This window comes from Lepidochelys kempii, chromosome 7 (assembly GCF_965140265.1).
Source record: "Lepidochelys kempii isolate rLepKem1 chromosome 7, rLepKem1.hap2, whole genome shotgun sequence".
In the NCBI taxonomy this organism is placed as follows: Eukaryota; Metazoa; Chordata; order Testudines; family Cheloniidae; genus Lepidochelys; species Lepidochelys kempii.
Window position 1 is genome coordinate 94190121 of NC_133262.1, and position 23008 is coordinate 94213128.

Consider the following 23008-nt stretch of genomic DNA (forward strand, 5'->3'; position numbering starts at 1 on the left):
ATGAAATACAAACTCTTTACATCAATCTATCGGAAGTTAGAGAGTTATCAGAAAGTTACAGATAATTGGGATGTATCTGACAAGTTTGGACCTGTCAGATTGCAGCGACTCCTTAGATTTTTCTCTTTTTAAATATCCCTGGAAATTTCTAAAAGGCTATGGCCCAACGTGAAGAACCCCACTCCCCACTTACAAATACATGTATCCCATTGGGCATAATTCTTCTCCATGTGAAACAGGAAATTCCAGGCCATCTCTAGCCATGCTCTGTAATAAAAATGTGCTAGAGACAGTTATTTCTCTCTCCCTTCTGCATTTGTCTCTATCCAGTCAGAAGGAAGGGGGCAGGAGGGCTGACCAGGACAACAGCGTGGCTTGGAAGGATGTTCAGTGGATAGGGCGTTCCCCTAAACTTTCAGGAGTCAGGTGAGAGGTAGCAGACGAATCTATGTCCTGGGGGATTCTGTTTTAAAATCTAGAACAGTTGGTTTCTCTCCCCCAGCCAACACCTTTGAAGTTTAAGGAAACTGCATACTTGGATCGTGGACTCTTTCCCTGTGGTTTTGACTCCTCAGAGTGCAGCTGGGCCCTGATTTTCCCCACCGGGGGGTGCAGTGAGGATGGCACAAACCAAGCCTTTCTAGTGTGACGAAAGGGAGATCTCACCGGAGTTGCTGCTGCATCCGGAGCCCCTCTCCTGTTGCCGTGGTGGGCAGCAGCAGGGCACCGAGAAGGAGGGGATGGGTGGTCTGGGCCCCCTCTCAGCAGCTGGATCCCAGCCCCGCTGCGAAAAGGAAACGGGCCCAGGGGCTCATGTGGCGCTCTCTGTGTCCGGTCGGTACAAATCCTGGTGCTTGTCCCCCTCTGCGGCGGCTTCCCCTCTTCGCCCTGCCCGCAGCCCGCCCCAGCGCCAGAGGCCTGGGCGACGGCTCAAGCTTCCCGGGACCCCTGGCGGCGGGTGCTGGCGCCGCCGGGCTGCAGGGGGTGGAAGAAGAGCTGCAGCCCGTCCACGGGATGCACAATGGGCACAGTCTGCATCTCGGGGAAGCTGGGGGTGGCCAGCTCCCAGCGGGCCGTGCGGACCAGCTCGACGGCCAGCAGCTTGAGGATGGCCTTGGCCAGCTCCTGGCCGATGCAGCTCCTGACCCCACCGCCAAAGGGGATGTAATGGAAGCGTCCTGCCCCCTTGTCGTCCTCCTGCCGGGCCGAGCCAAACCGGTCCGGGTCGAAGCTCTCGAGGGGGCTCTGGTACACGGCTGCGGTCTCGTGGGTGTCTCGGATGCTGTACATCACGCTCCAGCCCTTGGGGATCTGGTAGCCCTGCAGGGGAGGCGGGAGAGGACCATCAGCTAAGGGGCAGCTGGCACCGGCGCTGGGGGCCCCTGGCTGAGCTGCTCGAGGGAGAATCATAGAATCACAGAATACCAGGGCTGAAAGGGAACCCAGCAGGTCATCTAGCCCAACCCCCTGCTCAGAGCAGGGCCAATCCCCATTTTTTGTCCCAGAGGCTGTGCTGCTGCTGCTGCTAAGGATTGGGGCCCTGGGACCCGTCTCACTGAGAAACCTGCCCGATCCGTGCCTCCCCACCCCCAGCGATCCGTTCCCTTCGGCCGCCAGAGGGCGACACGCCGCCCTGCACAGAGCCCCGGACCCAGTTCCCACGGACCTCCGCTAGAAACCGGCTCTGGCTTCCTCCAGGAAGGACGGAGATGCTGGGGTGTTGGGTGGGATGTTTAACTCGACCGGGGCCGGGGCGCCTCCCTCTGGGGGCCCTGGATGCTAAACTAACCACCCTTTCTAATGCGGCAGCTTCGGATAAACGCCCCTGCAGGACACCGGGGTTAATGGAACTAACTTACTGCTCTTCCTCCGTGCAAAACCCTGCTGGAGCGGGAAGGGCACTGGGAGACCAGAATCCTGCTCGCCTCGCTCGGGCCCGTGGTCCCGAGGACACAAACAGGGCTCGTGTGCTGACGCCAGCTGGATCCAGGGCCTGTTCCTTCAGCTCTTACTCAGACAAGCGGTCCCACTCCTGTTGCGCTCACCGGGGCTGCGGTGCCTGAGCAAGACTTGCTGTCCTATTACTTGTAGAACTGGGCCTGCCGTGCGATTGTGCGGTTCTATACTGCTCTGTTGCGTTGTCATTTCTTGTATTCACGCTGTGATATTGTCACATTTCGGTAGTTGCTGATTTAGTAAACTCAGTATCATTTGATTTTCAGGGAAGCCCAATACATCTTGGGGCCCTATATAAATAAATTACTTTGCAAATAAATAACCAAGGATTTGATCTCTAGATGCTTTTATGTTTTCCATTTTCCGTTTTAAGTGGCCAGTTAGCTGCGTGCAACATTCCCCTGTATTCTGTGCTGCTTTCTATAATGTTAAAATGCAAAAAAACAGATTCGGTGTAAATTTATTTTGCATTCGCTCAGGTGTACCTGCAGTTGGCAAAATGTCATATCTTACATCTTAACAAGTGTTTCACACTAAAGATAAACTCGTTCTACAGACAAGTGTTAATAGTCGCACAGCTGCCATTATTAGGAAATCAGCCCTTTGAAATACCCAGAGGTCACTAGAGAGGAAGGAGAAAATGGTGTAAAACTGTCTGATAAGACACGCAGATACACATAATAAATGAACTAAAGATGCTTGGCTCAAAGCCACACCCTAGTCTTTAAACAACTGCAGAACAGAGATAACTTACATCCAGCTCAAAGGTCTGCAGGGCAGTTCTGTAGCCTCCAGAAACGGGCGGCAGCACACGAAGGACCTCCTTAATCACACCGTCCAAGTAGCGCAGACGGCTCAACTTATCCAAGTTCATCTCAGGCTGACAATGACACTCTGCCCCTGGAATCACTGGCCCTGTGGGCACCTCGAACCTGCTGGCCGGCTGACCGGCTTCTTCTTGCCTGGGGTTTGAATAATGATCTTTTGTATTCAAACTAATTGCTTCTGGTGTCATTCTGGTTAACGTGGGCTCCTTAAGGAGAGGAGGCCGCCGGATAAAACCATCCCCGGCCTCTCCTCCCGCCTTTAGATCAGGTTGCTGACTTTGATTCTTCGGCGTCCCTTCTGGCGTGGAGCGGAGACGCTGCTGAGAGTCACTGTCCTTCCTTTCTCTCTCCAGGACCATCGGTGTACCTTGACGGGATTCAATACATGGGCGGTTCTTTTGGGAGACCGCAGGCGAAAGGCAATGGCCCTGCCTATGCAATTCATGGGACACCAGTTCCTGTCTTATTTTTTCTATCGCCGAGGGGTGTTTCAGTAGCAAAAGGATCAGAGACGTGCTGGCACTAGCAGTGGTGAAGAAAGCAGCAAATATCAGCTCAATCGCTGACTCCTGCGAGATAATCAAACGTGACAGTTTTAAATGCATGTGTGTTTTAATCTTCAAATCATACTCCCACCTGTTCCCTATCAGCACAGCTGTCTAGCCCCACGTGGCCTGTCTTCATTTCCATCATTTGAGTGTTTAGAAACTAAAATCTCTTTAACTTTACAGGACTTGCGTTCCTTTGCTAACTGAGCATTATACTGCACTTCTACCACTTATGTAATGGATTGTTTATTCCACTACTCCCTACGAACCTGCAACCATTATCAGTAAAAAGAGAAAGAAAAGGAGTAAGAACCTGGCTGAGAATTTTGTGAGCAAAGGTTATCCTCACACTTAGCCGTAGAGATTTGTCCTCAGATGCACACCGGGGTCTCCGTCTGCCAGACACTACATTTGATATGTACAGATTCTTCCACTTTCTTAGAAAAATAATCTCCCGAATGGCATGTCTTCTACATTGGTAGTGGTGGATATTGGTCCGGGAGTCCTAGGTTCCGATGCTACCATCTAAAACGGGTAACGTTTGTTCAAAAATGCCCCCTGAAGTCAATGTGAAGACACCATGTACATGAATAGAACTGGACTCAGGCCAACAGTGAGTAAAACTAATAAGAAACTTGCTGTGTCATCATAATGTATGTATGTGAACCTCTGCAGATCTGTAGCAAATAGAGAGTTACCTAGACGCAGATGTTTGGCAAATCCCGGATTCTTCGCTTGCCCCAAAGGCAAGGGCATGTCAGAGTCTGTAGATTAACAAACTTTCTTATTGCTCGATGACAATAGTGGAACATCTAAAATCCTGTCAATGATCTTCGATGGTTCAAAATTCCCTGAGGCTATCAACCTTTCTCCCATACAGCCACACTGTGCATAGATGTGCCGCCACTTGAACTAAATCGTCTGGGCTGGATTTTGCAAGGTGCTGAGCTAAACATTAAGGGAATTCTCCTACTCATGTGTGTCAAGTTAAGGGCTTTGCTGGATTGCCTCACAGTGTTCAGCATCTGGCAGAACCAAGCCCTGTATAACAAGTAATGGGACAACCCCGGAAGAACTCCAGACACTGTCCCCCGCATGCCTCCTTCCTATGCTATTTAGTGTTGTGTGAAAAACAAGCCAAAGGATCCAATTGCTTCCTAGAAGCAAAAACTGAGGTGTGTTGCAAAGGAAAACAACTGACCCAATTGTCCATACGGTGCTTTACAGACAAGTTTGTCACAGTGTGGCTCGGGTAACTCTGCACAAAGCCAAGCCACAGAATGATCCCAGACAATCAAAGCGGAGTATCTGCGCCCACAACATAGGCAAAACATCCATCAGCCATGGATCCTCACAACCGTACAATCAGAGCCTTCTAAGGACCTCCCTTAAAATATTACAGGAAACCAGCCAGGCCCTAGCTAAGTCATGGAAGGTTAAATACTGGAAGTTTCTTAGCTCCCCTTTCTCTTTCCCACCCATACAGAAATCAAAGGAAAAAGTGCAGGTTTAGGATGTGAACTATGACTATGAAGCCAGCATTCAAAACTATGACCGAAATATTTGACAATAACTATTTTGCCTTTCTGTAACTATGTCTGTCCTAGTTCTGGCTCTCTAATGCACACTCAAGGGACTGCTGTTGCTGTGTATTCACAAGGCTGAGCATCACACCTCCCATATGTTGTGTAGAATACACACCGTTATGCACAGAATATACACCCAGTTAAGCCTCCCTAATAACTGCTAAGGTAAAGGGAAGAGAGACGAGTTGGGTGAGGTAATATCTTTTATTGGACCAACTTCTGCCCAGGAGAGAGACAAGCTCTGCAGTTACAACACACCTGCAAACCGTGTATCAGGAACTTGGGATTGCCAGAGACTGCCGGTGATGATCTGGAGGCAAAAAGAGGGCTGTAGGTGGTGACCTAAAGATGGGAATGTCTCCAGGACCAACAGCCCCCTCTCCAGGTGAAAGCCTATAAGAAGGGAAGGGGTGAATCCAAAACACAGCTGTGAAATCCTGGCCCCATTGAAGTCTATGGCAAAACAGGAGGATTTGTCGGTGTGCTGGCTCTCCAGGATGTATAACATGGCTCCCGTAGACATGAGCAGGAACTGGGCATCCCCGATAACAGGACCTTCGCAGTACTCCGGCGTTTGTGCTCGTGACCGCCGTGTCCGGGTTCGCCCACTGCGAAGTTCCGCAGGGGAAGCTCCGCGCAGTCACTGCTGCATCGGGGGGGATGCTGAGTTCCCCTCTGTGTTAGTCTCTACAATGCTCATATTGAACTGAACATTGTGTCACCGCACAAAGGATGAAAATAAAGCAGTTCCCTGCGAATGAATGCGGCTGGAAAGAACGTCCTGGCGCGAAGATATTTTATTCATCGACAAAGTATTTTATTTATTCTTTTAGAGCCAACCCAATTGGGCCTTTTGTAGACCTCACCTCGCCTCTTATTCAGTCTGGTTCATTATGGAAACAGCCTCAGGAGTATCCTGTTTTCCTGCAAACTTTAATCTCACCTTTGTTGTGACTTTAATGCAATGGTTTATAGTTTAATCTATTTTAGTGCATTCTCAGAAAGCAAAAGGCCCAATCCCTGCCACCGTGCTATACCCTACGCTGCTATGATAAAGGATGTGCTCTTTCCCCTTTCCGTGGCTTTCGGCTTTTTCTGGTGGTTTCGATAAAACGGTGGGCTTTTTAACCTGGGTTGTTGCAAGTCCTGGTTTTGTAAAGCACATGCTGCATTCATTCCCCGAGTACAATTCCCAGCATCTCGCGGGGGTGGCAAGTGCTCTTTGAAAAGTATTTAAACACAAAGCGAGTCAGGAAATTAGTGTACACTCTCAGAGATGCGTATCCAGTGCTGTAAAGCACCTAAGATTTTTTACCTAGTCAGATCATTCCATTAGATTCATATTCCGCCGTCATTTTATTTTGGTAAAAGGCGCTGCCACATTAGACAGTAACCACAGATTATTTTATAATCCACAGGAAAGTTTCTTTAAATGCATCTGATGTAGGAAGGTTCTAACTGCACCGCCAACAGAAGTGCATATCAATATACTAACCCACGCTGACTCCCTGCCCATCACTGTTATCTCGACTGGGATGAGCCACACCCGCCTCTTAGCTTTGGCTTTATCCGTGGGGGCTCTCCAATTGCTCATATAATTATTTTTTGAATAGTATGCATTAGGGATGCCTGGGTATAATCTGGCAAATATTACATTACAGATACCCGTGTTTAATTTCACAAATATAGTTATATTCACCTCTTTTGACTAATGTCACATATACCTCTTCTAATCACAGCTAGCTGCTCCTGGAGAATATTGTTGAGCATTATTTACAAATTAGCGCATTCTTTTTGTCCAATAGTTTAGCTTTTCTTAAACATCGTCGAATTTATTTGGTCATGTTAATTAATCGCTAAAATAGATTATTCTCCTTGTAAACTAGTTATACAGTGTACTACTGCTGTGCTACACAACCCGTGGCAAACACCCTCTTTTACTCAGGAGAAAAGTAGTTTATAGTTCCCTATTTGCAGATTGGATTCCCCTTCATGGAGTTCCACATAGGATAGGCTTTGAACAACAAACAAATAAACCAACCAAACCTCTTCATCAGGAGAGCATTGTCCCATTTTAAATACCGGGAAAGCGAACCACAGAGAGGTGAATGGGAAGTGACAGAACCCACATCTCCTGGATACCAGTCCAGTGGTTTATCTACTCGGCCACGCTGCCTCCCCACAAAGAATCCTGCCCCCGGGCTCAGAGCCAAACGGTGCTCTTTTTGTGACGCGCTCAAGTGAGAAGATGCCAGGAATGGGGAAGATTGGAGAGGAAAAGACCCCCCAATGGTTCCTTCTCCTGCCAACGCAGGATTGTTGGAATGGGCCTGTGGTGTAAGGTCTCTGTGACTTAATGTGCTATGATGTTGTTGTTTTGTAGCATAAGCTAAACTGATGGCGCTGGGTGTTCTGTCGCTGTCCATTTTGCTGCCTACACTAAACGCCTAAGAATCTCAGGAAATGCATAAGGACTTTTACCGCTATTAGGAGGGATGCCAACAAACAGTGATGAGTTTTCATGTGGAGACAATGCAATTCTGTCCACACAATTCCAGATTTTCAGAAGCAAAGATTCAGAACCTTTAGGAAAACAGGTCACCTGCTCCTAGGAGATAAAGATCCGGGGTGAAATCCTGACCCCGCGGGAGTTCATAGGAGTTTGGAGTCAACTGAGCCACGATTTCATCCCGGAGGAAGCTAAGCAGCATACACGTTTCATCCCGGAGGAAGCTAAGCAGCATACAAGTTAATAGTATCTTATACCCTGAAACTGGCTTCACATATGCTTGGAAAAGAAGGTGACTTGGAAGGCCGTCAATATTTTGGCAGTTCTGCCAATATGGCAGCCAAACATGCCTGTTTTTTGGAAGCCCAGGGCAATAAGGATAGAAGCTGATTCTCAGCGGGAGAAGAGAAAAATAGGCTTTACAGTAAGTCCTGGTTTTGGATTGATATCTCCATATGATATCTTAAAACTCAAAATTATAAATATACTTCAATCAGCTACTGCACAGGCTCAAAATTATCCCAGAACTTCATAAACACTAGTTCTGATTTTTATATATGACACCAACAGTCACACCCAGAATAGCCTGGTGGTAGGCACTGACTCAATACTAAAGACAAATACTTTCTCAATTCTTTCTTTCAACTGGGAGCTTTGCCTGAGTAACAACGATAGGATTTGATTTAAATCACGGTGCTGTCTCATGTTCACTATTCCATAGAGCAGATCCACATTTTGAGTAATATAATTAACCAGCTGGTCCTAGGGAATGACCCAGAGTCCATCATTCCATCTCAGGAGTCATTCTGACATTGTTTCAAAGATTTCTATGTTTACTGCCCCTGGAACACAGTGGCATGATCCATTGGCCCCGCTGCAATAGGCATGGAAGTCTGTGAGGACTGCACAATCGGGTCTATCATATCAAAGATAAGATTTTGAAGTGTATTGAGAATACACGGATACGCAAGGAGGCCCATCGGAGTTGCACAAACCTAGCGGTATTCTAGTAAAACCAGGCAGATGCCTGGAAGAAAAGCCAAGAGGATAAGGTAGGAGGGCAAAAGAGGCATTTATTTACTTTTAAAATATTAACTCAGTTCAAATGCAAAGCAATTTAACCATGAAAAGGATGTCGGTGGGGCTGGCACACTCTTCCTAAGTGTCCGCCTCACCTGCTGTCTGCTGAGGCTTGGGAACTGGTGAGATGCTACAAAGCTCACCTTTCTCTGCTCAACATCTACCTTAAGTGTTGGGTGTCCAATCCCTCTTTCAACATCCTTGCATTTCTATGGGGTTTGGGTTTTTTTTCCAGACCCTTATTTCATCGCGGTGGACAAGCGATGTTTAGTGGCCAGGGGCACTTAAGGTGAGGAAGACGGTTAACTACAAGCTTTGTTATTGTTTGTGATGGATTCTCCCAGAGTGGGTAAAACAAAGGCGGAGGCCAGCAGATATCAGGTGCCCCCCAAGCAAACTGCTCTAAAGACAGTTAGAAACAAAACAGCAAAGGAGATTCTCTTTACCTTCAGCTCCTGCATGGTGAATTCTTTGCCATGCTCCTTGGCACTGTTTATTAAGAAATCCAGAGCATCACCATGACCTTCCGAGTTCTTTCTTTGTAGTTTTTCCATTATGGCTTTCTCCATGTACTCATGTAACATATTCCGGGCTTTGATCCCCTGCGAAGAGTCAGACATGGTTGTTCAGAGACTGTCCAACCCAGCCATAGTGAAGCACTGTAAGAAAAAACCCAGAAAAAGACCCTACCCAGGATGAATAGCACTCAAGGACCCCAAGAATCCTATCCCTCTTATTCTAATACCAATAGCTCAAATCCACTCTCCTTTTGTGCTCTGAGTGGTGCTTCAATCTGACACCTCGCAATTAAAAGACTAGGAAGGACAAATTCATTTGTCTATGCTAGGGACACAAGGTGGGTGAGGTAATATCTTTTATTGGACCAATTTTTGTTGGTGAGAGAGTCGAGCTTCAGAGCCACACAGAGCTTTTCTTCAGGTCTGGGTTTGTCTTTATTGGAACTACTTGGCACTGGGCGGATAGACTGTTGGGAATTGGGTAATTTCTCCCTGTGCTATTCCAACACACCCTGTAAAGAGTAGGACTGCCCAAGGAACACTTGGGTGGAGGGGGTGGGGGGGAAAGGGAAGCAGTGAAGCTAGAGGGCTGATGCCACAGTGACCTCTTGATGACTCCCATGAACAAACTCAGCTTCTGCTATGTCCAAAAGAGGCTCTCTGGTACCTGGATAAGAGAGGATGACTTGACAAGCCTACCCCAGTCTAATGTTGGCCTCCAGAAACTTTCAGGGGCTTTTCAAAGGCAGTGACAAAGGGGTTCGCTATTCCAGATAAGTATACTAGCTAAATATGTGATAATCACACCCAATTGGTTGTGTGTAAATGTATCTGTCAGAAGGCTGCATTTCCATTAAAGTAACCCTCCATGCAACCAAACATCTAATAGGATATGGAGGAGTCAGCTCCGAAGCTGTCACTATGTGAAATGGAAGTGCATTCGGAATGCAAGGTGTGTGGTTCTGTAACAAGAAGCCTGTCTCGGGTGTGGGCCTCATCCTACTAGAGATCACCCTACTGCAGAAGCCCAGAGGCAGGATAATCTAACCTGAAAGAAATCCATGCACAGATTTGCTAGGATTATATTATAATAGAGTCATATACAGGAGGTCAGACTAGATGAGCTGGTGGTCCCTTCTGGCATTAAACACTATGACTCCATAATAATATGGTCACAGGCCACCAACACCACCCAGCACCTGCACAGTAAACAGAACAACCAAAATTAGACCAAAGTATTATAGCCAAGGTTGCTCTACTCTTCCCATTACAAGACCCTGTTTATATGCATATAGCTTTGCCAAATTTAAACCGTTGGGATGAAATTTTTTCCATGTCAGGTGTCTGCATCAGGCTGAAGTATTTTAGCAATTTTTGGCCCAAATGGTTCAGTCTTTTCCATGAATGACACTAGTGAAAAATATGTTGTTTTACCCATGTTAAAAGATTATGGCAATCTTGAAGAGTCTCTAGCTCCCACAGGGATTTGGTGCAGGGATGAGAAATTTGTCAGGGCGTGCCCTTTATGTCAGGGATGAGCCATCCCTGTGAAAATTCACCCACATTTGGACAAGTTATAAGCCTTTGACTCTTGCTAGATCTTGACAGTTAAAAACTCTGGAAATTCCATCTGCTCTGGGCATGCTCCAGCTTGGGGTTTCAGGGAGCCGAGATGACTTCAACTGAAATTGTAACTCTGGGCTGCTGCAGGCCATGCCAGAGTCAGGCACTGGAACTGAAAGCACAAGAACTATCTTTCCTATGCTCTTCATGCCCTGTCCCCCCTGCAGGCATCAAGATAGCATAAAAGGGGAAGCAGCCTGATTTGAACGCAGAGGGGACAAAAACCAGATGGGGAGTAGATTAGAAGGAGGCTTTGAAGAGAAAACACAGGACTGAGACTGAAGGCTGTCCCCAAGGGAAGAGAGGAGAGGATAAACTGGGACTAGGTGTTGAGATGTGGGAGACGGACTAATTGGACAAAGAGACTAGGACTCGCAGCTGGGTGGGGTAAGATGGACTGGGAGCTGGATGGGATGCGCGGTGGATGGTTCATAGGTTTTAAGGCTAGAAGGAACCATTAGATCTAATGTGACCTCAGAGGAGACTGTGACTAGCTGGACAAGGAAAATGGGAACCAATGGAATGTGGGGAAGGACATGAGGAAAGGAAAGACAGATCTGAGAAGGAATCAGTGTGCTCGGGAAAAACTGGGATTGGCTGAACAGACTGGGACAAAGAGCCTGGGGAGGGAGAGAAGACTGGACCAGGAGGCAGGGGAACGGGGACTGGCTGGGCGTTGGGCAAGTACACTGGGGATAAGGAGCCACAGGGCCTGGGTGAACTGGGCCTGGCTGGGCAAGGAGGTTGGAAATGGAGGGGATATTGGGAGTAGAAGAGAACTGGGTAGAAAGGATAAAGCTTGTGGGGTGGGGGAGGAGGGAAGAGGCCAAGGAATCTGTGCCCACTAGACACACTCCCCTCCAGTACCTAAAATTGAACCCAAGATTCCTGAATCTCACCATTCCTTTGCTGTCAGCAAATATCTCTGAAACCCACTGGCAAAGTGAGTTTCTCCTGCTCCTCTAGTGCTAGTCTACACAGAGAATGATCAGTTATGCTGTTAGCTCAGGTGGCAGAGGTCTGTTGGGTAGATCTAAAGGTTCCCACCCTGTTGATGACCCATGTGAATGTCAATATGATGCCACATGACAGAAGTTCTGTTTTTTCCATTTGTTTTCAAACTCCTAGGAAATTACACACCCAAGAAATCATCCAATGTAATCAAATCTACAGATGAAGCTCCCTATAGTGATAGGCTCAAGAAACTCTATCTATTTAGCTTAACAAAGAGAAGGTGAAGGGGTGAACTGATTACTGCTTGTAAGCTCCTACATGGGGAACAAATATTTAATAATGGGCTCTTCAGAGAAAGGTATATAACACAATCCAATGGAAGCTGAAGCTAGACACATTCACAGGGGAAATAAGGCCTATATTTTTAATGGTGAGAGTGATTAGCCCTTGAAACAATTTACCAAGGGTTCTGGTGGATTTTCTGTCACTGAACACTTTTAAATCAAGATAGGATGTTTTTCTAAAAGATCTGCTCAGGGTATTATTTGGGGGGAAGTTTTATGTCCTGTGCTATACAAGAGGTCAGAGTAGAAGGTCACAATGGTCCCTTCTGTCCTTTCTAGCCCTCTCCCACCTCATAACCCACAGAACTACAGCACAAACAAGTCAACAGACTATACACTATTCAGGTAATAAATAGATGTCAGCAAGGACTATCTCAGCCAAAGGAAGTGGCATTCTCTGAACCAGCACACAGGTGCGGAGAACTTGTGTGCTCCCGATGTACCTTGATAATAGCAAAGCCAATAATTTGTGGAAAGGAATTGGACAGATCACTATCCTGCTGAGAATATTGCATCACAGAACTGAAATTTACTCCAGGGAAAACTCTAGATATAACATGCTTAGCAATCAAACATTATATAAGAATAAACTGAAGCCAACAACACAGAGAGGTGCTGGAAGTAAATATACAGAAAAACAAACAAACAAAAAGAAATGGCTAGGAGGAGGAGTAATTAGAGAATAGTCTGTAATAAGAGAACAATCCGACACTATAAGAAACAGTGCAAAAGAAATGGGGCAAAATCTAACTGATCACTGCAACTAATACAGCAATGAAACCTGTTTAAACGTGACTCGTTACCCACTCAGGGACATGTCAGGGGTAAGATATCCAAAGAGGGAATTCCTGAGGGGACGGGAGGACGGGGAGAAGGCGATTCACTGTACTTTAAAATGGCAATAGCGATCCACCTTTCATTACGAAAGCTAGAACTCATGCATAGACCCTTATGGGGCAGGGTAAGAGTGAGTGGTGGGCTTTCATGGCTCTGTGTTATTTACAGTTCTCTTTAACTTCCTGGAGATCAACCTTGGCTTTGCTGGCTACTTTGGCGCTGGACTTTTTTTTTTTTTTTTTAAAGCAATGCAGCCTATATTCGGTAGGCTGCAAAAAGACAGAGCAGAGGAAAGCAAAGCGGAGCGAGTCGGGCCTGTAACCCGGCAACAGTACCTTGCGCAGCCCACTGAACGGTATGTTCAGGGGCAAGGAGAACAGGTTCTCCACCAGCTGCTCAAAAGTTTTGGCCAGGTCCTTAAACTGCTTTTCTTCCAGGCTGAGGCCCAGCAGAACCCGAGCTGCAACGCGGAAAGTCAAAGTTTTAGCGGAGGAATAAACCGCGATGGAGCCAGGCTCCCTGCACCAGCCCCGCAGCTCCCAGCTCACGACCTTCTGGATCCCAGGGAGGTAGCTCTCCAGGGCAGCGCGGCTGAAGACTCGAGCCAGGATCTAGGGAGAGGGGAGAGAAGAGAGTTAAGGCTGGTGGTGCTGCTGGCACTTTCTCCGACCTGCAGCTGCACAGCCAGGGGAACTGGGGCTACCCACTTGGCAGCCGCCGCCAGTTGGCTTCCTGCTGGACCGAGCTGCCGGCTCAGTGGCAAGAGCCTGGCCACGAGGCAACGTGGGCTTCGCAGGCTGCAGAGGGGTGAATTACAACCGCCTTCCCTGGACCCTGGGCCTCCGCCCCGCTCACACAGCCCCTCGCTGCCTGCCCTCCACCCCCACCCCCCGCAACTACAGAGGGGTTTTACACACGGCTCCAAACGCCACCCTCCCAGGTCAAAATCCCCCGGGCACGCGCGTGTGAGCAGCGCTGTGCCGGTCCTTGCCCTGGCCGCCTCCCCCGCTCCCGAGCGCAGGGTCGCTGCGGAGCGCACCTTCCTCCTCTGCCGGTGCAGCTCGCCGGTGGAGTTGAGCAGGGTGTTGGAGCCCAGGATGATCTGGGTGCTCTGGGGCCACTGGGTGCTGACCAGGCTGTGCTCCCCCAGCAGGATCTTGCGGACGTTCTCCGCCCCGGTCACTCGGACGACAGGCTTGCCCAGCAGGTGGGTCTTGAACACGTGGCCGTACTTCTCCCGGCGGGAGCTGTGGAAGCTGGAGCCCTGCAACCAGCCGGCAAGTCAAGCGGAGAGCCACCACCGGGGCCGCGCGCCAGCTGGCGCGGGTCCGAGGGGCGCCGGGCAAGGCTCGGAGCCCGCCAGCCCCACCCCGGGGACAGACCCGGCCGCGCTCAGCGTTGCTGGCTGCGGAGCCCCCTCGCCCCATACAGGTCCGCGGCTCCTCGGGAGCAGGAGGGGAGCTCGCTGCGCGGAGCCTGGCGACCTCCGCCCCGAAGCCTGCAGGGCGGGGGGAGCCCAGCTCCGGGGCCCACGTGGCTCAGGAATGAAACGCATTTAAATCCCTCCCTCACGTTTTAGTTAGTTCTGGGCGTCCCAGGAGCAGCCTGATCCTAGGGGCTTCGGGTCGGAAGGGAGCGGGTGGTGAGCCACCTCCCGCCCGCCGCCAGCAGTCACCTGGCCTAGCAGCCCGGAGACTGCCCGCAGCCCCCGCCGCAGGGGGACACGTGCTCTCGTTCATACTTTACCTGGACCAGCCAGTGCAGGGTCTCCCCGAAGAACGGCCACCCCATGGAGCCTTTGGGGAGGGGCAGAGCGCTGCCCCGGTCCCTGCTCAGAGTCCACCTGAGAGTCCACAAGTGCCGGGCCACGGTGAGGAGGAGCCCCAGGGCCAGCACGGCGGTGAGCGCAGCTTCGAGCCAGGACCACGCGCTGATCCCCGCCAGCAACATCTTCGGCTCCCGGCCGCGGCTGCCGCAGCCGGATGCCCTGCGTCGCTTGTCCCCCGGCAAAGCACCTCTGCAGCGGGCTGGGAGAGCAGCGGACTAGGCTGTCGGGAGGGAAGGAACAAGACAGGCAAGCCCTCGATTTCACAGTGCCTGGAAAAGCCCCACGACAGCGCGCGTGGCTTGGGAGCTGTTCAGGGTTTGCAGAAAGGTGCCCACGCTCAGTCCCTGCCCCTCTCGGCTGCCGCCTGGGCTACGTGCCCTCGAGCGGGTGAGTGGCCGGTGACACCGGCCTCTTGGCAGAGATGAGTGATTCCGAGTTAAAAAAAAGATCAGCCGCTGGGGTGCGATAGATTTGCTGCCCGGCGCTGCCCTCCAAGCGAACCGCACTTCCTCGCACGACAGTTGGCGGGCTGACAGTTCCTTTTCTCCGAGCAAAGCCGGATCCGCTACTCCAACAGAGACCCTATATAGCAAGGGAGTCTCCTCTACGCTAACGTGTCCGCCTCACTTCACTCCCCCACGGGTCCCAGGTTTGCTAGAAACCAGAGCTTCGGGATGCTGAGAGCAGCAACCCAGGGCTCCGCTGGAGAAACTTCCCGGCTTAATAGGTGGTTGGTGGCGACTCCCCTAGCGTGGAGCAGCCAGCGTCCGGCTGACTTTCTCCCTTCATCCCCAAAGGGAGAGCTGGGCCTCTGCCAGAGCGGCACCAGCAAAGCGACATCTGCCAAAGCCCCTGCGGGGCGAAAGAGAAAGAGGCTGGGTACTCACGGCTTCCCATAACTTTTGTGGCGATCGCAAAGGCGAACGGTCCGCCGGCAAAGTCTGCAGCCCAGTCCCTCTGCCCCCTTCCTCTCGCCGTCTCTGTCCTTTTTAACTATTCTCGGCCTTTACCAGTTTTATATAGATATTGGGTGCCTACTCTCCGATCCACCTTCAGAGATGACGTCTTTGCTGCGTACTTCAAGAGCGTGACACAGTGCAATGATTGGAGCCCGTGAGAAGTGAGGGTATTGATTGAAAGAGGGTGGGGAGCTGAGAGGAGAGAGAGCTGCTGTGACAGATCCCTGCAGCTGGAGGGCTGGGACCCAGGTCACCACTGACAGCCAATCCACAGGGTCACTCACATTCTCATCCTCACCACCGCAAGCCTGCGTGCCCCTCGGAGTCCAGCGGGGCACAGCGCCCCAGCCTGTAAGCCCCTCGCCTTTCCCCCAGGCAGGGCCGGCTCTAGGTTTTTTGCCGCTCCAAGCTCCGAGAGGGGAACTGCCCAAGTGAAAAAAACAAGGGTGGCCGGAATGCCGCCCCTTGAAAAGTGCCGTCCCGTGCTTGGTTTGCGGGGGCCTAGAGCCGGCCCTGGCCCCCAGAGTCTGCCACTTACTCCACCGAACCCCCCAGGATCCGTGTCATTCGTTGATGCTGATGCTACTGGAGACGGGACAAAGGTCTCAGCCCGCTCGACGTGAAGTGATCCGTTATTTTAATAGTGTTTCAGAGGGAACGCTGCTCTCCAGCTCTTCTTTCCTCTCTCCAGGGCTCTCCCTGAGCCCCGTCCCCCACACCCGCCCCTTGCTCGTTTGCAGTTCATTCAGGACCCCCTTGTGCAAGGCGGAAGGGGTTTTACTAGAAAGCAGCGCTAGCAAACGGATGTTTGGAGGCTTGCACACTTCGTTTCCCCACCCCAAGGGGCGCCTGCCAGCCCCGCTCCCGCTCAGCCCGAGCAGGGCACGAACACGCGGGGAAGAAGCTGCAGACACACGGCGTTCTGCCAATGGAAGGCTGAGAGCCGGGTCCCGGTGGATGTTGGCACAAGCCGGGGAAAGGGTTCCCAGTGGACTGCAGGTAGACAGCCCTTTGGGTTCCGGTCTCGCGGCTGACATTACCTGTAGCTTCCTCTCTGACTCCCGGCTCAGCAAGTCATTCCAGTGCAGCTACACTGCCATGAAAGGAACACTAAGCTTGCCTAACGCCTCGTGCAGAAAACACCGTGCCAGGTGCTGTCTAAATCCGAACCAACACGTTCCCGCACTAAAAGCTGCTGCAGGCATTTTAACGTTGGGCCGGGTACTACACACTCTCGTGCCATATTACGTACGTAGGAAGATCTCTCCCTGATGTCATTGAGAGTTTTGCCTGCGTGAGAAGTATGGGATCAGGCTAATCCGAGCCAGTTTCTCCGCTGAGTCCTCCTCAGGAGCGGTATTACCGCAAAGCAGATCGCTGCGCAGCGGGCAAGCTTGGGCTTTCCCGGAACTGTCTCCTCTGGAAAGCCTTGTTGGCTCAATGCGGGGTCGGCTCCTGCTCCCAGCCGAAGTCAACCGGAGTTGTCCTATTGGCGTCAATGGGAGCAAATGTCTCTGGGTTCTAGTTAGTCTTACCCTGCTGGTCCAAGGGAAAACTCTCCCTCCCTTGGTCAGGACAACAGCTTTACACAACGTATGCACAGCACATGTACTTCCCAAGGCACTGGCCTCTGGGAGCTGGATGCAGCCTTTTCTCGCAGTAGTCCTGCGCCCCATCTCCGCTTGCTAACACAGCTCCAGTTGCATCCTTTGGCGCGGCGGCATACAGGAGACACCTGTTGTTTGTTTAGATGCCAAGGTTCAGTGGCGCTCCCTTCCCTGAAATCTAGAGGCCCCTCTGGAGAATTGTCTCCGCTTTCCTTTGCTCCAGGCCCGATTAATCCTGTTTGCTGGAGGTACAGCTAGCAAGTCCAGCTCACTCCATGTATTGCCCCTGTGACCCAGGAGTAAAGAGGCTATGGGTGGTTAGCAGAGCCTTACTATATACGAGGAGGAGTTCTGCGGGAAAATGACGCCGGTCAGTCTAGGTCCGCAACTCCTACAGGCAGGTTTGCATTTACAAAGGGGCCGAAAGAGCTACGAAAGCTCATGGGCCGGTGTCTAACGCATGCTACAGGAGGGCGCAACACAAACTCGTTCTGGGGCTGTTTAAAGGGGCAATTCTGGTAGCCGGACATTTCTTAATTCGCACTCACACCCGCTATTTTCAAAGCAATGCGCATCCCCCAGACAAACACGGCAGAGCCCGAGCTGAGTCAGCAACTCCCCACAGCCTGTTTAACTTTGGTTTCAAACGCCTGTATTCCCCTTTAATGTGAGACATTTGAATGATCCCGAAGTATAAAATCCCCCCGCTCTTCGCACCCCGCCTGCAAGCAAGTCCCCTGAGCCTCTCCCTTTCCTCGCGGGCATTTTCCGGGTGATATTCCACTCACGCCCTTCACATGGATTTTTATAAGGGCTGAGCAGGTTCCTTCCGAGTTAATCATTTGCGGATCTGCTGGGGAAAGCTGCCCGTCTGTAGAGCCCCTCAGTCCAAGTGGGGAGCGCAGGAAGAGCGAGGGAGTCTCCGACCCGTGCTCGCTTCTCAAGGGGGACCTGGGCTCAAACCCCTTTCATGGCAGCCCCTCGGGCCTGGAGAGGACACCAGAAAGGAATGAAGGAAGACGCTAGAGAGGCTTCACGGCAAAGCCGAAGCGACAGCGCACCGTTCCGCTTCCCAAAGCGAATCCCTTCGTGCTGCCCCGTCCTTTGGTCATTACTGCGCCATTCTTCCTTGGAAAACACCTAACAAGGAAGCGTAAGCCTAGCTGTAGGAGGAGAACTGACCCAACAGGACGAGAGCCTCTGGACTTCCCTCACGCTGCTGCTCAGATGGGAGCGAGATCTCTAGGCCATGCTGAGCCCGACTGGGAATTTCAGCTCCAGTTTCACATCAAGTGAAATCCCAAGGTCTAACAGAAATTCTTGCTGCTGCTTTGCTGAAGCTGTCCTGGGGCGGATACTCGGGCACCAAGCTTCCTGGGACACACAAACAAACACGGATGTGGACAACGACACCGTATGGAGAGTTTGCTGAACATGTTTAATATTTCCATCACGGAGGTGAAGGCGGGTACACAGGAACCTTTCCAGTCTTAGCTTACAAAGGAAAAGGAGAGTAAATCATTGAACGATAGAAAACAGGGGAAATGAACTCTGCTGTACAGTCCGACATGAAATTTAAGTCTGAGATGCATTTTAATACATAAAATTCAAAAATAAGGGTAAGATTTATATTACTGTATTTAGACCGTCAATAACTTAAAAATACAGTGAAATGTACATTCTTTTTACATGTTCCATAGATGGTTTGGTTTGTATTTATTATACATTCTCGTTAGGTTTAAAATAGCCAGGATGCTACAGGGCAGAGATATTGGTCGTCGGGGGGAATTCTAATTATGGGCATGGCTCTATTTGTATAAACATACAGATCGACACACAGGGACTTGGCATGAGATCAGATATCGTAAATCTTTGATCCCTTACTTTAATCTGGAGGGGGGAAACAGGGGACCGGGAATCAGCTACAAAAGTACAGTTATAAAGGTTACCCCTGAGGAACAGAAACCAAAGCACATTGCAGAGAATTCAAATGGTTATTTACATTCATGAACTCAAGATGAAACCACTTCTGAAGAACAAAGCTATACGCCCTAACACTGAATACAGATCAAGTCTGGTTTTCAGGTAGTTTTCAAGTGTACAAAAAAATCAGAAGATTTTTTTCATACCTCCAGACTACAAAATTTGGTATAGAAAATTATGTCCCAATCGCTTTTAAGGCTAATATACAATTAATAAAAAGCAAACAACCAGGCAACATCTGAAATGCAAGTATTTCAACGTTTAAAAATATTAAATTAGGATTTATTCGGAAAACGGCAATTAAAGGATTATAGCAAAACTTTTCCGCAGTAATTTCTAACTGGAGCAAAAATCTGTATGTAAGGACTACCCACTTCTAAATAATGTATTTACAGTTCAGCTGTTTCATGTACAGTGTGAGTGACCTGCTTTTTACTTTACAGTACCATTTTCCACCATTTGTTTACAATATATAAAATAGTATTCAATTCATTAAAAATACATACAAAGTATTATTTACTGCTGTTTCCGTATATAAGCCACCTAGATCGCATTTTTCTTTTATTCAACCAAACAAGAGTCCTGGTCACCATCCTTGCCTGCTATGTAGAAATGGTGGCCAAGAAGTCGATCTCGGCAGGATGGGATACAATCGATCAAACAGGTCTATGTGTGCTGGGACATACCGTTCACTAAACTTCGAAGTTGCTTTACTACGGTCTCTATTAGCTTCTGCTTGTCACGATCATTCTTCCTGAACTGAGCAAAAATATTGTTCTTTTTGCTAGTGTCTTTCATTCTGCAAGAAAATAAGTAGATGACTTAGACATGTTAGAAATGTCACTACAATGAGAGACAATCGGACTGGCTAAAACAAATTCAGCGCTACTTTTTCTCTTTTAGATGTGTTCACTTTGAGTTAACAAGAGTTAAAGGTTACAAAAAGCGCTTTTGGCATCTCTCTCACTCGGCTAGCTGTGTTTTTAAATTAAATCCCAGGCATACAGACCCAGTCTTAACAAATACTACTTAAAAACGGTTTAAAATTATTAAGGGAAACAGTACATAAACAGGAAACATAACACTAAAAATTACATTCGCAAATGAACAGAATTGAAGGCTGTTTAGATCCTTCTCCATCTGGTTCCATTTTTTAGTTCATTCTCAATGAAATGGTGTGCCATTCATTGATAAATTATCCGAAGTCTGTATTACTACTCCTGAAACTTGCAAATGAAATATAGCGGTGATTTAAAACGCAATACAGGAAACTATCGTCTAAATAAAAAAACAATGGTATATGTATAACATGATAGGGAAATACATACCCTCTATGTACTCTGCAAAACATACATTCATTGCGGGAAAAGGAAACAAAAATCAGATAAAACATTTAAATCATAATATATTTATGATTCAGTTATACACAGGAGATTGACAAGTTGTTTTTAGCCAAAAAGATATATATATATATATATGCTCCCCTTTCGGTCTGTTTCTCAAATCTAATTACAGGTTTCAGAGTAGCAGCCGTGTTAGTCTGTATTCGCAAAAAGAAAAGGAGTACTTGTGGCACCTTAGAGACTAACCAATTTATTAGAGCATAAGCTTTCGTGAGCTACAGCTCACTTCCTCAGATGCATATCGTGGAAACTGCAGCAGGCTTTATATATACACAGAGAATATGAAACAATACCTATTCCAGGTGGGAATAGGTATTGTTTCATATTCTCTGTGTATATATAAAGCCTGCTGCAGTTTCCACGATATGCATCTGAGGAAGTGAGCTGTAGCTCACGAAAGCTTATGCTCTAATAAATTGGTTAGTCTCTAAGGTGCCACAAGTACTCCTTTTCTTTTTTCAAATCTAATTAGCTACTGTAGATTTAAATATGAGAATGTGCAGAACACAGATTTAACACCGAGAGTTTTAAATGCTTTATTTTACGAAGTGGCAACTCGGTCAGTCCCATGATGTTACTATACTGAGCTAAAAGGCACCGGACAACTTTGAATGAGACTGTGAGCTTTGAACACATTTTGGGACGTTACTATTGTTCAGTGGTGTTTTTGGTTTAATTTCCTAACCGCGATACCTTACTTTCCCCTTGGGCACAGCAAAGCTGGGAAGATAGCGATACAGTCAATGTAATATAGTACTGATTTATAAAGCACAGTAACTGTTGGCATTTACATCTCTGTTTAAAACTGGGACAAAGAACAAACTGAAACGCACATTTCTAGATTCAGTTTTATAAAATAAGCCTGCCAATGTAAGAGAGGCTAGCGCTTTGCTGTTCATGTTAACGTGATCAGTAACTTTATGGTACAGACTAATCTTAAAGGAAAGGAGAAAGGGCAGAAGCATTTAAGTTCTACTTGTCTTTAAAACCGAGGTAGCAAGAGCTGGTGGGAGAAGATCAGCAACAGGGACGCCGGCTGCTGGAATCACCCCGCATTCGGCTATTTCTCCTATTCACATTACCAGTAATATTTTCAAGAAACCCCCCCCCCCCCCAAGTGTTTGTGCTACATACTCACTTCTCCAGGAGGGTAAGGGCTGTGCTTGGATTTACTCGTAAGTACTTAGAAGTAGGTTGACCATAATCAGCTAGGTAAGTTGACCAGTCCCACACCATAAAAAGGTCCAGAAGCTACATGAAGAAGATAAAGACAAGATGTAGATCCGCTGTTAAGATTCAGACCTATGTTTGTCTCTCTTCCTTTGGTGTAGAGGAGAGAATGACACGTTTTAACATCCCCGAAGTACGAGTGATTTCTCAGAAAAGTGGCGTCCTAGAATGGATTTTAAAACAGTCTTACATCCCCACCAGGAAACAATATGATCACTCCAGTGGTGTTTGCAAAGCGGTTCTCACCGCATTGGGACTTTACACGGAATCGTGCTGCACAAGTCACTTAACATTCTTCACCAGAAATAAATAATTAAAAGCGAAGGATTAGGCAGCAAACACCTTAATTGTTTAACCATCTCCCTGCTCTTCCTAAAGCATTTTTCATTTCATTCCTGTGCTTGGGTCTACTTTATATTTTGATGGGCTGCTGCATGTAAACCAACCTAGCAGGAGAATGCTAATGTTTTAAGCTTCCCAGTTTGCTAGCCCACCAGAACATTTTACCTTTGAAAGAGAGTTCGCAACTCTACTTTTTTCCACAGTAATTTAAACCAGAGGTTCAGATAATCTTAATTAAGTGCATTAAACAACCCCCGCTGGATTCTCCATGGTGACTGATCCTCCCCGGGATTGGAAAAGGGCGGGTTCACGATTCTGCTTGTTAGCCTTGGGAGCTCTTTTAGTCCAAACAAATATAAAACAAATTGAAAAAAAACAGGCCCTGTGTTTGGTAGCATTTTAAAATCGTATTTGCTTTATAATCTCCCGTCAGAGCTGTTGTCAAATATAAAAGTAATCTTTTAAAAGCTAATGTGATATCTAAACTAAAGCAGCAACCCCTTTATCCAACTTTAAAACCATAATCCCCTCTAAACCAGTTAAAACCTACTTCCTATCCACGTTTTAATTGTTTCAAACAGCTAAATACTTTACTACCTTCAGTTCGGCTTCCTATTTCTGCACGTTGTCGTTTTAATTTACTTTGTAAGCGAGGAGCTGTTGCTTTTTTGTTTTGTTTTGTTTTTGCTTCTTTAAACACTAGAGAGGGCAAAAGAGCACTTCCACTATTTATCAGTGTGTCTCTCTCTGTGATTGCCTATTTGGCTGTAATGATGGGGAATGGGAAAATCCTGCAGTACTGCCCGCTACTTTGCGATGTTAAACGAAAAGTTCCCCTGGACTCCCCCCAAAGCAAAGGAGGCATCGCCCCATT

The 23008-nt window shown here is 48.3% G+C and overlaps 2 protein-coding genes across 12 annotated transcripts in view; both read right to left on the minus strand.

Moving 5' to 3' along the window:
• Positions 1-930: 930 nt before the first annotated feature.
• On the minus strand, positions 931-14732 carry CYP26C1 (cytochrome P450 family 26 subfamily C member 1). The gene is made up of 7 exons (XM_073354777.1): positions 14529-14732; positions 13822-14046; positions 13118-13393; positions 8953-9108; positions 2960-3352; positions 2711-2899; positions 931-1320 (listed from the first exon to the last, which is right to left on the minus strand). Exons 1-7 carry the CDS (start codon positions 14730-14732, stop codon positions 931-933), a joined length of 1833 nt encoding a protein of 610 aa, XP_073210878.1.
• A 3863-nt stretch (positions 14733-18595) lies between these two features.
• The window catches only part of EXOC6 (exocyst complex component 6), a 178619-nt gene continuing 174206 nt past the window's right edge, over positions 18596-23008 (minus strand). For 7 of the 11 annotated variants that reach the window (XM_073353878.1, XM_073353873.1, XM_073353872.1 and 4 more), the window contains 3 exons: positions 21701-21813; positions 20488-20499; positions 18596-19958 (listed from right to left, as the gene is read on the minus strand). In XM_073353878.1, coding sequence (XP_073209979.1) covers positions 19826-19958; positions 20488-20499; positions 21701-21813 — 258 coding nt within the window. In that variant the 3' untranslated portion in view covers positions 18596-19825. The remainder of the gene's footprint in view (positions 19959-20487; positions 20500-21700; positions 21814-23008) is intronic. The other 4 variants (XM_073353877.1, XM_073353874.1, XM_073353880.1 and 1 more) reach the window with 1 other exon arrangement.

Bases quoted from the DNA above. Each gene is read 5' to 3' on its own strand.
- CYP26C1 (XM_073354777.1), bottom strand. From the start codon at position 14,732: ATGTTGCTGGCGGGGATCAGCGCGTGGTCCTGGCTCGAAGCTGCGCTC. The intron at 9,109-13,117 runs GTACTGTTGCCG...GACTCTTCGCAG, and splicing joins CGTTCAGTGGGCTGCGCAAG to GGGATCAAAGCCCGGAATAT. The intron at 3,353-8,952 runs GTAAAGAGAATC...ATTATCTCGCAG, and splicing joins TCACCATGCAGGAGCTGAAG to GAGTCAGCGATTGAGCTGAT.